The sequence below is a fragment of the Cetorhinus maximus genome, chromosome 14 (genome assembly GCF_964194155.1).
Source record: "Cetorhinus maximus chromosome 14, sCetMax3.hap1.1, whole genome shotgun sequence".
NCBI lineage: Eukaryota > Metazoa > Chordata > Chondrichthyes > Lamniformes > Cetorhinidae > Cetorhinus > Cetorhinus maximus.
The window spans coordinates 50,115,587-50,130,498 of NC_135892.1; the positions used below are offsets into that span (position 1 = coordinate 50,115,587).

A 14,912-nucleotide genomic window follows, 5' to 3' on the forward strand; every position below is an offset into this window, starting at 1 on the left:
TATAGTTACTGATAAGAAAGGAAAGTGAAAGTTCAGTTAATCTTCAAAAGCTCTTTTTTTTGTTGCTAATCTTAAAGGTATGCTTAACCTATCTTAAACCAACTCAGGTTGTCATTCCATAAATGGAAAACAAATGTTGAAGCTTATCTCAGGTGACTTAAACTTCATAGATGATTTTCTTGGATAACACGAGAAGCTGAGTACACCATGAAAGTGTTTTCTTGCTTCAGAATTTACTTGTTAGTCAGGAAGACGATCTAGGTGAAAACCCCTTTGAACTTATCTAGTCATTAATCTCCATCAGTCACTTGAAAACATTTCTTATCAAGTGTCTAAACAATAGGTTGCAACAATGTGGTCCTTTACTCCCACTCCTCCAACCCAAAATGCATTTTTCTATTAAAATAAGCCCATGTACAGAGAGCCTCAAGTCAAATTAATAGGAAATTTTACTGTTACAAGAGAAAATGATTAAGTCACACTCCTCAAGAGGTTTTTTTGCATCTAATTTCATAATTTGATTAACAGATAGCCATTTAAGATCAGACACAATGAGTAGTTTATTGGAAAATGCTATTAGAAAAACAGCTCACCTCTTTTCCTTCTTTTGCCTTGGTGCGATCAATTTTTTCTCCAAACCTTATTTTTGTCAGATGTCCAACTATTTCAACCATTCTTCGTTGATCTGAAATTTAAAACTTGCATTACCTTAAAATAAATTGATAGTGTCACATTCTATAAATGCAACTACAAATGATTACAGTTAAATAGAAAACATAAGGAACATTTCCAACTTTGATGCTGAGAATATCATAAAATTGTGCAACAGACTAAAAAATTATGAGCTGGGGATACATAATTTTCTGATATGTGCTTCTGGTACATGCTGTGATAGTCACAAGTAAAATTTCCATGTACATTTTAAAACCATTACTGATTATCTGAGGCTTCCACTGCCAAAGACAACAAATTTGTTATTTATATAGCCCAGATTTCGCAGTAGTAACAGCAATGAGGCTCAGCGCTTGTCATAATCATTGGTTAAACAGGACAACAATGTTTAGTGGCCACACGGTACAGTTAAACGCAAAAATCTGGAAGTTGCTGTCAGAGATACCCAACTCCTCTACAGGAAATCTGTTTTAGTCCTCTGTGATAGATCTGACAATGAAATGACTGCCCACTAAATGACGACTGCACTAAAGATGCTGAAAGAGTTAGAGCTGTTGGATTCAGGAGCAAGTTTTTAATGGCATGATAAATGATAATTATTGAGAAACAACCTTATTGGTCCTGAAAACTACAAGCATGGAGTCTCATTCACCCAGAAGAAAATTACACTGAATATGCAGTACAGAAACAGGCTAATTGGGCCAATTGGTTTATGCTGGCATTTATATTTCACTTGAACCTCCACCAACCCCCTCATCAACTAAACCTAACATATCAATAATCACACAAGAGGAAAGGAATAGCAAGATATCAGTGTTAAGAGCTTTTTAAAAAGAAGTTTTTACTTTTTCTTCCTGCCTCCTTTATCTCTCCCTTAATCTCATCTGTATTTCCCAATTTTTTTGTTTTCTTTACATCATTTAAACTGCTTTATACTTCCTGGTTGGAACTCGGCATGTCTCAATGAGAATTTTTCTATCTGAAGACAAGAACAAAAGAAAATTGAGTGGGAATAGGTAATTCTGTCCTTCAAGCTTGCTCCGCTCTTCAATAATATCATGGCTAACATCTACCTCAGCTCCACCTTCCTGCATGATCCCCATGTCCCTCAATTCTTTTACTATCCAAAAATCCACTGATCTCTGCTTTGAATGTGCTCAACGACTAAGTGTCTGCAGCCCTTTGGGGTAGAGAATTTCAAAGATTCACAGTACAGAGTGAAAACATGGCAGATCTAAATTCCCGACCCATATTCTGAAACTGTATACGGACTCCACAGCTAGGGAAAACATTCTCCCACTATCAGCTCTATCAAAACCTTTAGAATTTTATACTCTTCAATGAGATCACCTCTCATTCTCTCACATCCAGGGAATATATGGAATATATTTCTTATCCCAGGAATCAGTCTACTGAACCTTCATTGCACTCCCTCTAAGCCAAGCATTCATCCTTCCTTAAGGGGGCCAAAACTGTACAGTGCAATGGGTGTGGTCGCACAAAGGCCCTAAATAACTGTAGTAAGACTTCTTTCCTCTTATACTCCAGTCCCTTTGCAATAAAGCTAGCATACCATTTGCTTGCTGTCCTTGCACATTAACTTTGTGATTTGTGTACAAGGACACAGAGTTCCTCTGAATGCCAACAATTCCCAGTCTCTCACTATTTGAAAAAATTCTGATTTTCTATTTCTCCTCTCTAAATGAATAACTTCAAAATTCTTAATATTTTATTCCATTTGCCATATTCTTGCCAACTCACCTAAGCAGCCTCCATGTCTCCTCCACATAGCTTATTTGTCCATTTAACTTTGTATCATTAGCAAACATGGATACATTATACATGTTCCTTTCAGTTAAGTCAGTTAATAAAGGCTGTAGACAGCTGAGGCCCCACTGATCCTTATGTACTCCACTTATTACAGCCTGCCAACATGAAAATGACCTGCTCAATCCTACTGTTAGGAACAATGTATGGTTTTAAGTTTAATTTATATTTTGTATTTGGGTGTTAAGAAAGGTTAAACCTGGTTTTAGCTTCATTTAGAGGTTTTTGTGAGCTGGGTGCCAGGAAGTCTGATGTGCTGTTTGTATACATGCATTTTTATTGAGGTTTGTCAACTCTTGAAGTGAAGATATGGGTTACCAAAGGGTTAGTAGTTTTCCACGTTAACTATGCCCAGTCACATTATGATTAAGTGCTCTATTACTGTGCCCCTAATAACAGATTCTGGCCTTTCCCTATAACTGATGTCAGGCTAACTGACCTATAGTTCTCGGTTTTCTCTTTCCCTTCTTTCTTGAATAGCAGGGTTGCGTTCTCTATCCTCCAATCCATTGGGATTGTTCTAGATTCTAGGGACTTCTAAAAGATAAAAACCTATGCATCCACTCACTGTAGCCGCCATTTTTAAAGTCCCAGGTGTGGGTCAACAGGTCCAGGAGATTTGTTGACTTTGTCTCATTAACTTCTCCAGTACTTTCTTTAACACCTCATTCTCAACAGACCCTTAGTCCCCCACTATTTCCAAAAAATTTTTTTGTGTCTTCTATCATGAAGACAAATACTAAAGCAGTTGTTAATGTCTCTGCCATCTCTTTATTTCTGTTTTTAATTTCTCCTGTCTCTGGCTCACAGAAACCCACCCTTACTTTTGCTAATCTCTTCAATTTTACATGCCTATAGAAACTTTTACAATTTGTTTTTAATGTGTCTTGCTAGTTTACTCTCATTCTCTTTCTTTATCAATTTCTTGGTCAGCCTTTTCTGAAATATATAATCGTTCCAATACTGTTTTTTGGCAACATTATAAACCTTTTCCTTTAACCTAATACTATCCTTAATTTTTCATTAGCTATGCTTGGACTACTTTTCCCATGGATCTTTACTCTTTAAGGGAATGCATATTTGTGATGATTTATTAATTATTTAAATTTTGCTATTGTTTATCTAGTGTCATATTTTAAAATCTAGTTTCCCAATCTACCTCAGCCAACTCGTTTCTCATACCTACGTGGTTTGCTTTGTTCAGATTTAAGACCCTAATTTCGGGTTTAGCTAAATCACTCAAACTCAAATCTGAATTGTTGAAGAACTTTGCTGTTTCTTACCCTGCTCACAGGCACCACATATCTCCTGTAAGGATGCCATGCTGGGAAACACACCAGAGTAGAGGAAATCCACACTAAGAAGTTTGCCAAAAGTCTGTGGCTGCTGTCAGTGAGATGAATGGCAAAAGCCATTTTTATTTTGTCACTGACAGCAGAATCCAGGCCATTATAAATTCTTATCTAGCAATTTATAGATCTTAACTATTTACTATATATCAGTTGATGTACCTTCCTCTCTTTGAGCATCCTGGTTAAATCGCATTGAGCGACTGCTGTCCCACTTGCTTTTCTGAAAACATACACTAACATAAGAAGATATTGCGTTACATGTTATAGATATGTTAAAGTACCTCCTCTATTATTTCATCATAAAGATAATAAAGTGCCAATTCTTCCTAAAATGCTCAAAATCACAGTAACGTATCTTTAACATCTTAATTGAAAACTGTTCTTTAAAGACTTTTTTTGCAGTAACCTTGTCAACAAACTGATTTTCCCACATAATGTGATATATGGAAGACTTTTCCCAAAGGACCGAGGTGAAAACATCAACCAATTTAAATGATGCAGGCACCAAACTGCAGGCACTTGAATTCAGAATGAGAAATTGATGTGGGAGAAGTTTTGTTTTTGAACAATGAAATTACGTTTTAAAATAATCACAGTGCAGGTATGTAATTCAATATTCTTTTTCATTTGTTCATCCTGCACATAGGAATTATTTTCAAAGTCTTATAATAGACAAGTTGGGTAATATGGATTTAAATCAGTACAGTTTAAAGAACAAAAGTGGTGCTTCGTATCTAGTTTTTTCAAGTACCTGCTTTGCATTCAAGGGGTAGTTTTATGAATGCGCACAATTGACAAGGTGTCTTTCTCATTGCCTGTGCACACCAGAAAATTGTAGGCCATGATTTCCTAGTGTGTGCAGCCAGCAGATAAGCCTTCCCACAAGTAGCTTGCATTTGCAAAATTTTTGTCAAATTAAAACTGAAATCCCAGTAATTTACTGAAAGAATGAAGCTTCAAGATTCCACGGTTTCACAGAAACGTTACAACACAGGAGGCCATTCGGCCCATTGTGTCTGCACCAGCTCTCAAATGAGCACCATAACTTAGAACAAAAACAGAATTACCTGGAAAAACTCAGCAGGTCTGGCAGCATCGGCGGAGAAGAAATCAGTTAACGTTTCGAGCCTTCATGGCCCTTCGGCAGAACCATAACTTAGTGCTATTCTCCTGCTTTATCCCGTACCCTTGCACATTGTTTCTGTTCAAATAATCATCTATTGCCCCCTTCAATGCCTCAAATGAACCGACCTCCACCACACTTCCAGGCATTCCAGACCTGAACCAGTCGCTGTGTGAAAGTTTTCTCTTGCATCACATTTGCTTCTTTTGCAAATCACTTTAAACCTGTGGCCTCTCATTCTCGATCCCTTGACGAGTGGGAACAGTTTCTTCCTACCTACTCTGTCCAGCCCCCTCATGATTTTGAGCACCTCTATGTAATCTTGTCTTAGCCTTCTCCTCTCCAAGGAGAGCAGTCCCAACCTCACCAGTCTATCTTCATAACTGAAGTTTTTCATCCCTGGAACCAGTCTTGTAAACCTCTTCTGCACTCTCTCCAAAGCAATCACATTCTTCCTATAGTGTGGCACCCAGAACTGTACACAATACTCCAGCTGAGCTCTAACTAGTGTCTCATATAAGCTCAGCATACTACTCTGTGCCCCCATTAATAAAGCCCAGGATACTGTATGCTTTATCAATTGCTCTCTCCACCTGTCCACCTTCAATGATCTTTGCATATATACGCCCAGGTCTCTCTGCTCCTGCACACCCTTAAGAATTGTGCCCCTTATTTTATATTGTCTCTAAAACACAAGAATTTTTACTATACAAGAGTCCAACAAAGCAAACACTAAATACTATCTTGGGTGACCATTTATACTCCAAAACCCAGAATCAACGTAAGTTAAACATGAATTAGAAGGTAAATTGCGATCGATTATAAATTGTAAATTACACTTCAAAATGGCAGATACAACTAAGACAGATCTTACAAATTGGCTTAGCAGTCCACTCAGCATATAGGTCATCAAACTCAGTCACTAAGACCTTCAAAATTCTGTCTTCCTTATGAAGGATTTCAGCTCCCCTCCTTTTCGGAGCTGGCCTGATCCTGAGCTAACAGCAGCACACAACCCAACCAGAGTTCCACGAAAATGGCACACAGCTGCAGAACCTCCTTAACTTGATTGGGATGGCATAGAGCAGCCAATGTCATCATCAAACAACAGAAAAAGTAGCAGAAACTGTGTATTTGCTTTTTCTCAACTTCTGGATCTAGCCTCTGTCTTCTTCAGCTTGCCTGTACTGCACCACTGGCCTCATCAACTTCTACTGGGCCAGGATTTTACAGTCGATGTGCGGGGGCAGGCCCGACATGCCGTAAAATAACGTGCGATGGTGTTGGGCGTGCGTCCCGACGTCACCGCGTGCCATCATGATATTTTGGAAGGCGTACACTATGAGGATGGAGGCGTGCCCGCCAGTAATTAACAGGCCAGTTAAGACCCTTGAGGCAGCAACTGAATTTGATTTTACGCAGCCCGTGCGATTTTCAGGGCGTCGCACAGGCACAATGGGCAGGCGGATGGACAACATTTTCAAAAACCTCATCCACAGGCAGGATAAGAGGGGTGAGTGCGCTCGCTAATGCGAGTTGTTAGAACTTTAGATTATTACTTATTGCTACTTGCTTGTGTGAACAGGACAACTTCATTTTGCTTCAGAGCTGCTTTAACAGAAATAACAGGCTTCAGTTCAGGACTGTGGAGCAGTCATAACACTTGGGGCTTTGCAGGTATCAGACAGCCTTCCCTTACCCTGGGAATGGGGATTATGGTCTCCACTGGAGTCTGAGGAGGAAGAGAGGGCCAGAAAGGGAAGGAGGCCAGGTGTCCCTATTCAGCCTCCAGGGGAGCCACCTGTGGGAGGACAGGCGCAGGCACAAGGGGTGCAGGGCCAACAGGAAATGCAAGGCGGAAGGGGCCGCAGAAGACGCCACTATCCTGCTGCCAGGATTTACAGGCAGCGATGCAGCTACCTCAATATGTCTGAGGTGCAATGCCGAAGGAGGCTCCGCCTCTCAAGGGAAACAATGACCTCCATCTGTCAGATGATTGGCCCTGAGATCAGCTCCAACTGTGTGGGTGGATACCCCATGCCAGTGGCACTGAAGGTCACAGTAGCCCTCGACTTCTATGACTCCAGCTATTTCCAGGGGTCGGTGGGTGATCTTTGTGGAGTCTCCCGATCAGCTGTCCACAGTTGTGTCAAGCTGGTGACAGATGCTCTGTTCAAGCGTGCACTGACTTTCATTCGGACAAGGCCAGCCAGGCAGAGTGAGCCAGAGGCTTTGCTGTGATTGCTGGTTTCCCCCACATCCAGGGTGCATAGATTGCACATGTGCCTATCAAGGTGCCAGCAGGTGAGCCGGAACCATCGTCAACAGGAAGGGCTTCCACTTTATGAACGTGCAGATAGTCTGTGACCATAGGATGCAGATTCTGCAAGTCTGTGCAAGGTACCCAGGCAGCTCTCATGACGCTTACATCCTGAGACACTCCCAGGTGCCGAGGCTCTTCAGTACTCCAGCCCGGCTGGATGGATGGCTGCTGGGCGACAAGGGCTATCCCCTCAAAAGGTGGCTCATGACGCCTCTCCACCATCCAAGAACAGAGGCCGAGCAGCGGTACAATAGGGGCCATGCCTCCACAAGGCGGTTGTGGAGAGAACCATTGGTCTTCTCAAGATGCACTTCCGATACCTGGACCGTTCAGGGGCGCACTGAAATACCCTCCAGATTGTGTGCTGGCCCCGCCTGGGAGGGAGCGGCCAGTGCCATGGCTGGCATCTCCCCAGTTGCCGCAGCTTCATCGGATGTCATGGTCACTAGCAGAGGGGCGGAGTTGCTGCTGCCCTCATCCGGAGTGCCTTGAGAGGAGCCTACAGAGACAACAAGCAGCTCGTGCACCAACGCCAGGTCGCTTTGGACTTCCCTGCTCACCATTGATGGATGGGCACCTAGCTGGGATACTGGGTGCCGAATCCATCTCCCACACTGACAGTGACCACCTGAGGTCATTGGCGGTGTGAGGGCTTGCAGGTCCGAGCGCATCCCCGGGAAGCCCTGATTGAGCTCCTGGAGGAGCCTCGACATGAGAGTCGCCACTCTCTCCATGGAGGAGACTGTGCGCTCGACCATGAGGGTCATTGCATTGCTCATGCTCTGCATGGACTCCTCCATCATGGACAACATGGCACGCATTTCCTCATGGATCTCCACCAGATCCTCCCCTACACCCTGCTGGACTTTCAACATCTGCTGCCTCAGGGACGACTCCAGAGGCACATCATCAGCCACCGACTCCTCCGGCTGCTGGCGCCCTGGGCATTCTCTGCCTTTGCATGCACCTCAAGCCAGTGTGAAGTGGCCTCACTGCTGTGCGCTAAGACACTAGCCGACGATCTTATTCCCAACGAGGTGCTGGTATCTGCGCTGGTGCCTGCCTGGCTGAGAGGGTGTGATGCTGGTGCGTTTAGATCCTCCGTGTCCTCAGGGGTGAGCAGCAGTCCTTCAGGCTCCTGACCCCGACGGTCTTCTGGTGATCCTGAAAGGAAGAACAAGGACATGTGATTAGTTGAAGTCATTACACTGTTACCATGCATGCCTGGCACCAGGATCAGGGTGCCCTCGTCTCTCCATTATCAATGGGGATTCTATGTTGGAGGCTCAAATCAATATACAGACAATAGTGGAATGGTTGCAATGACAGACATTCTGACCTCTGTGCTCTGCACGCTTACCTCCTGGTGGCACCTCAACCTCACTGCAGCCAGTTGATCTAAGCACATGGCGCCTCTCCAGTTCCAGTGCCTCCTGCTCTATCTGGTCAAGATTGGAAGGTGGGGCGGTCCTCCGCCAGTCCGCAGCCTCTCTGAGTTATTGTGAGCTGTCTTCTCCTGAAAGGAGAGGGGAGCATTGATTAGTCCACCCTGTACCTACATTGCCATTGCAGCCTTACCAACCCTACCTGAGGGAAACCTTGCAGGGCTCAGCCGATTCGTGACCCTGGAGCTGCAAGACATTCATTCCAAGCAGCCAGGGCTCACTCCCTTGCCCAGATGCTGCCTCATTGACATGTATCATTCACACTCATAAGAACTTTGAGGTCTGGGTGGGTGGGAACCTAACTGCTGTGCTAAGTGACCCAATCCAACACAGTACTCACCCTTCCCAATCGCAGGAGGTCATTAAAGCGCTTGCGGTACTGCACCCATGTGCACATCATGGGAGCTGACCCTGGTTGCCACCTCCTCCCAGGCATTTTTGGTTAGGTGGGGGGGGGCCCTCCTCTCGTCCCTTGGGACGGGGATATTCCCAGCGTGCTGCCACTTCCTCCAGGAGGGCAGTGAGGCCCTCGTCTGAAAAACTCGGGGCTGATTGCCCGCTGACCTGCCTGCCCTGTTCTCCAACGACGTTCTGCATCCGTACGGCTCTGCAAATTCAATGGCAGCCTTTGCACGGCTGCCTGCACCATTTTTGAATAGGCCACCAGGTCGCCATTGGACCCAGCGGACATTGAGCCCCCGTCCCCTGATCCCGGAGACGTGCATTACGCTGGGCGGGCCTTAATTGGCTGGGCCTTAATTGGCCAGCCGGGTAAAATGACGGTGTGCACCCAATCGCCCCATCCTGCTCCTGCCGAGCTCACCCGATGTGGGAAAAATTCATGCTCTGAGTTCTGAGAGCTCTCTGTATATTTTTATGTGATTTCAACCAGGTTAAGTCCCTCCAGAAGTTTTGGTTTCCAATCTCAGTTCTCAAACTTCTGGGAGGGTCAGTTTCCTTCCCAATTAGGGTCTGCCTCAAAAATACAAACTTTGAAACTATTTGAAAGGTTACACTGTTTTGTCCCAACACAAACTCTATACCCTCACCACCGACTCCATCTTCCTCCCCAATTAGTGTCTCAGGCTGAAACAGACTATTTTCACCACAAGCATCTTATTCAACACCATATTCTGTGCTTCACAAGGATGGTCTACTCCACCTCTTTACCGTCATCCACTTTGTCCCTGCCCCAGGACATTTAGTGCTGAATTGCTCGTCCTTGCCGTTACCAACTCTGGACTCAATTGTACCAATGCTCTGTTCACTGTCCACTTATTCTCCATAAACCTCAGCTCTTCCAAAACTCTGCTCCTGTATTCCTGCCCCACACAAAATCCCACTCGCCTATTATCCCAGTTCTTGCTGATCTATATTGGTTCCTAGTCTCTACTTCAGATTTAAAATTCTCATTCTTGTATATAAAACCCTTCCATGACCTGGCATTTCTCATCTCTGTAATATTCCCCATCTTTCAGCCCATCAATGATGTCCCTGCACCCTCCCCAAATCTTTTAGTCTGTTCATCTCTCCCTCTCTTTTCCTTTGATCCTTCTTAAAATCCAACTCTTCAACCACGCATTTGGTCATTCCTCCTAATAACTCCTCCTTTAGTTCAACATTTATTTTTTTCCTCACGTCAGCGTGCAACACTTTGGGGCGCTTTTTCTATATTCAGGGTGCTATATAAATGCAATTTGTGGCTTCCAATTGGCAGGAGTTAATACATTCCACTGATGAACTAACTCTTCAAGATTACACAAAAGTTGGGTATTTTTATGTACAAGGAAGAATTGGATGTGTAGATCAAACCTTCTGGATCTGGAGGATTAGAAAATAGCTGCTTCCTAATTGCTTATACTTATAGTATATGAAAACCAGTGTGTCTAATGCAATAGCTCTATGGTAGGATTGTTCCTCCTTTCTAAAAGGCTTGGATATCCTGCCATAAAACGTCATCCCACTGAGAACCCAACTAAGTAGGAGCAATTTTTTTAAAAATGTGTGAATTTATTGATTTAAAATCATTCCTCATAACCTATGGAGGAGAGTGAATATGCTAAGCTGACAACTTAATAGAATTTTATGGAATTTAAAACAGAAGCTTTTTTTCTAATTATTGAAGTTAGAGTACAGAAAAATGTTAAATAGTAAGTTGAAAAGAAATCAAAAATATGAACGTATAACACTTACGTGAAAGGAGATACATCTCGAAGAGATCCCTGAAATGACAAAAAAAGATTTAGATATGAGAAAAAGCTGGAAAAACAAGACTCATTTCAGCATATCTATTTCTTAAGGTATTTAGGAGCTTAGTCAACATTTGATCCTATTCAGGCCCTCAAACCTGTTCCGCCATGTGATTAGATCACAGCTAACTCTATTTACCCCTATTTTTCATCCCTTGATATATTTATCCAACAAAATAACTATTAATCTCAAATCTTGAAAACTTCAATTTATTCAGCATAAGGGAGTGGGTAGCAGATTTACATAGCCCTGAGAGAAAAAATGCTTCCTGTTTACACTCCCAAATCCCCGAGCTTGAATTTTAACATTACATCATCTTGTTCTGGACTCCCTTATCAGAGGTACTTAGTATGTTTACCATCTGTGTTAAACAGGAAAGAAAAATCTGAACAATAAATGTTCTGCGATTAAAATATACTTTGCAAATGGAGTAGCACTTGTGGTCATTTTCTTTTATTTTTAAGAGGCTACTTTTTATATTTCCCTATTCCTTACGAGTCCTTTATTCTTTTATACCTTCTCTTTTTTCTGTGTGGTAGGAGATGCCGCTGACTTCTTTGCCTGGTTGGCAATTTTCTTAATCTTTTTTGTACCTGAGAGGGAGGGGAAAAAAAATCAGTAAAGTTACAAGGTTTTGAAGTCTGTGATGTTCTCCTTTGCTAGAAACATGCAAATCTTAATGCAGAAGGCTAAAACCGTATAGGTCGCACACACCGATTTATTTTTATATATTTGTTGCGGGAATAACCAGTTGGCTTATTTTGCTTATATTGCCTTCAGCTATGAAAAACCTAAAGTTAGTTCTAAATTATGAGTAAGAGAGATAACTGGAAAGCATAGAAAAATAGAACAAAGAGGTTTTTAGGAAGCAAGATTTAGCCTGTGGATGTAAAGTGTGAACGCAACGTTGCAAGCTTTTGATACATGGCCATACAGAAAGATCCTTATACAGGTACTGGACCCCTCATCCGGTGTCACAACATCCGGAAGAATCTGAAAACCAGCTACGCTCGACGATGGTGCCTGGGGTAGCAATTTGGAATTGACATGCAGAGTACTTCAAGCATGAAGCTTTATAATAAAGCTTTATTTGGTGGCACCACCGGTTCCCACGTCAACTACAGGCCAGTAGTCTCATGTCAGTGGTAGGGAAACTATTGGAGAAAATTCTGAAGGAGAGAATCTATCTCCACTTGGAGAGGCAAGGTTTGATCAGGGATAGTCAGCATGGCTTTGTCAGAGGGATGTCATACCTAACAAATTTGATTGAATTTTTTGAGGTGGTGACCAGGTGTGTAGATGAGGGTAGTGCAGTTGATGTAGTTTATATGGATTTCAGCAAAGCCTTTGACAAGGTCCCACATGGGAGACTTATAAAGAAGGCAAATGCACATGGGATACAGGGTAATTTGATAAGGTGGATTCAAAATTGGCTTAGTTGTAGGAGGCAAAGGGTGATGACAGAAGGATGCTTTAGTGACTGGAAGCCAGTGTCCAGTGGCATACCACAGGGATCTGTGCTGGGTCCCCTATTATTCGTCATTTATATAAACAACATAGAAGACAATGTGGGGATAGGATTAGTAAGTTTGCGGATGGTTAAGCTTGGCCGGGTGGTTAACAGTGAGGTTGAGTGTCTTGGGCTACAGGAAAATATAGACGGGATGGTCAAATGGGCAGATAAGTGGCAGATGGAATTTAACCCTGAAAAGTGTGAGGTGATACACTTTGGAAGGAGTAATTTGACAAGGAAGTATTCAATGAACGGCATAACACTAGGAAGTTCTGAGGAACAAGGGAACTTGGCGTGTGTGTCCATAGATCTCTGAAGGCGGAAGGGCATGTTAGTGGGGTGGTGAAAAAGGCATATGGGACACTTGCCTTTATCAATTGAGGCATAGATTACAAAAGTAGGGAGATCATGTTGGAGTTGTATAGAACCTTGGTGAGGCCACAGCTGGAGTACTGTGTGCAGTTCTGTTCGCCACATTATAGGAAGGCTGTGATTGCACTGGACGGGGTGCAGAGGAGATTCACCAGGATGTTGTCTGGGATGAAACATTTAAGTTATGAAGAGAGGTTGGATAGACTTGGGTTGTTTTCGTTGGAGCAGAGAAGACTGAGGGGCGACCTGATCAAGGTGTACAAGATTATGAGAGGCTTGGACAGGGTGGATAGGGAGCAGCTGTTCCCCTTGGTTGAAGGGTCAGTCACGAGGGGACATAAGTTCAAGGTGGGGGACAGAGGTTTGGGGGGGATGAGAGGAAAAACTTTTTTACTCAGAGGGTGGTGATGGTCTGGAATGCACTGCCTGGGAAGGTGGTGGAGGCGGATTGCCTCACATCCTTTAAAAAGTACCTGGATGAGCACTTGGCACGTCATAACGTTCAAGGCTATGGGCCAAGTGCTGGTAAATGGGATTAGGTAGGTAGGTCAGGTGTTTCTCATGTGTTGGTGCAGACTTGATGGGCCAAAGGGCCTCTTCTGCACTGTGAGATTCTGTGAATTATATACCGTATTCAAACAAGCGTCTTTCTGCAATTCTAGTCTTTATTAGACCTGGTTTCTTGTTGAAAAGGCCACCAGGAAGTCCTGTGGCTGGCGGGAGTGCCAAGAATAAGCATTTGTCGCTGAGTATTAAGCAGAAAGTGGAGTTACCAACGCATCTAGAAAAGGGCGCCTCAGTGAAAAGATTAAATGAAGAATATGGTGTTGGAACATTGACCATTTATGATTTGAAGAAGCAAAAGGAGAAGTTGCTTAAATTTTATGCTGACAGCGATGTGCCCAAATTAATGGATAATAAGAAAACACTTCATCAGTCAAAGGCTGTCCATGTAGTCAAAGTGTTATTAAAGTGGATCAGGCAGTGTCGGAGCAAAAATTGGATCACTTTATAATCATGGCCCAAGCAAAAATGTTCCATGAAGAGTTAGGTCTAACAACACCATAGTCAACAGGATGGTATAACATGTTTCAAAGACACCATGGTGTACTTCTGCTGAAAGTATGTGGTGAAAAAGCTTCAGCTGACCATGAAGCTGCAGAGACATACTTGGATGAATTTTCCATGATAATATCGGAAGATGATCTAACAGCAGAGTAAGTGTACAATGCTGATGAGATCTCATTATATTGGAGGTATGTCCCAGTAAAACCTATAAAACGGCAGATGAGACATCACCAACGGGATTCAAAGATTCTAAGGAACGGCTGACTGTATTCGGATTTTCAAATGCAGCAAATATGTACAGGTATAAATTGCTTGTTATTGGCAAAAGCCAGAATCCTAGGTCTTACAAGGGGGTCGGGGTTTTTCCTGTTGTTTATAAGGCCAATAAGCACGTATGGATGACTAGGCAAATTTTCCTTGATTGGCACGAGAACCATTTTGTCCCTGAAGCCAGGGCTCATTGTCGGTCTGTGGGTCGTCCTGGGGGCTGCAAAATTATGTTACTCCTTGATAATTGTACTGCACATCCCGACGCAGAACTCATCAGAGACAATGTTTTCGGAGTTTATTTGCCCCCCCAACTGTATGTCCTTCCTCCAGCCCTTAGTCGAAGGCATTCTGCAAGCAGTCAAGACTAGGTACAAAGCTGAATTCATGCACAAAATGCTCACTGCATGCAACAGAGACTTGGAATTTAAGAAATTCCAAAAATAATTCAATGTAAAAGGTGTACCCTGGAGTGCTTCCTGGGTCAATGTACCCCAAGGTATTTAGATAAACAGATGGCACAACTTATGGCCAATTACCATGTTCCTAAATGGTGAAGGCAAAATGGAAGCTGATTTTAGTGGTTTCCATGTGTCTGAGGAGAAAAAAGTTGAAGATTTATTGGCATATGTGAAAGGTTTGTCATGTACTGAAGCCAAGTTGTTGGATGAAGGAGCTGTTGAGTATTGTCTGATATTGA

General features: G+C 43.0%; 1 protein-coding gene across 6 annotated transcripts in view; it reads right to left on the reverse strand.

Moving 5' to 3' along the window:
- The window catches only part of sanbr (SANT and BTB domain regulator of CSR), a 144,530-nt gene that overhangs the window by 11,950 nt on the left and 117,668 nt on the right, over positions 1-14,912 (reverse strand). For 4 of the 6 annotated variants that reach the window (XM_078556895.1, XM_078556893.1, XM_078556894.1 and 1 more), the window contains 4 exons: positions 11,509-11,585; positions 10,936-10,964; positions 4,011-4,084; positions 594-685 (listed from right to left, as the gene is read on the reverse strand). In XM_078556895.1, the coding sequence (XP_078413021.1) occupies positions 594-685; positions 4,011-4,084; positions 10,936-10,964; positions 11,509-11,585 (272 nt within the window). Of the gene's footprint in view, positions 1-593; positions 686-4,010; positions 4,085-8,657; positions 8,814-10,935; positions 10,965-11,508; positions 11,586-14,912 lie in introns of those variants that run through there. The other 2 variants (XR_013578678.1, XR_013578679.1) reach the window with 2 other exon arrangements.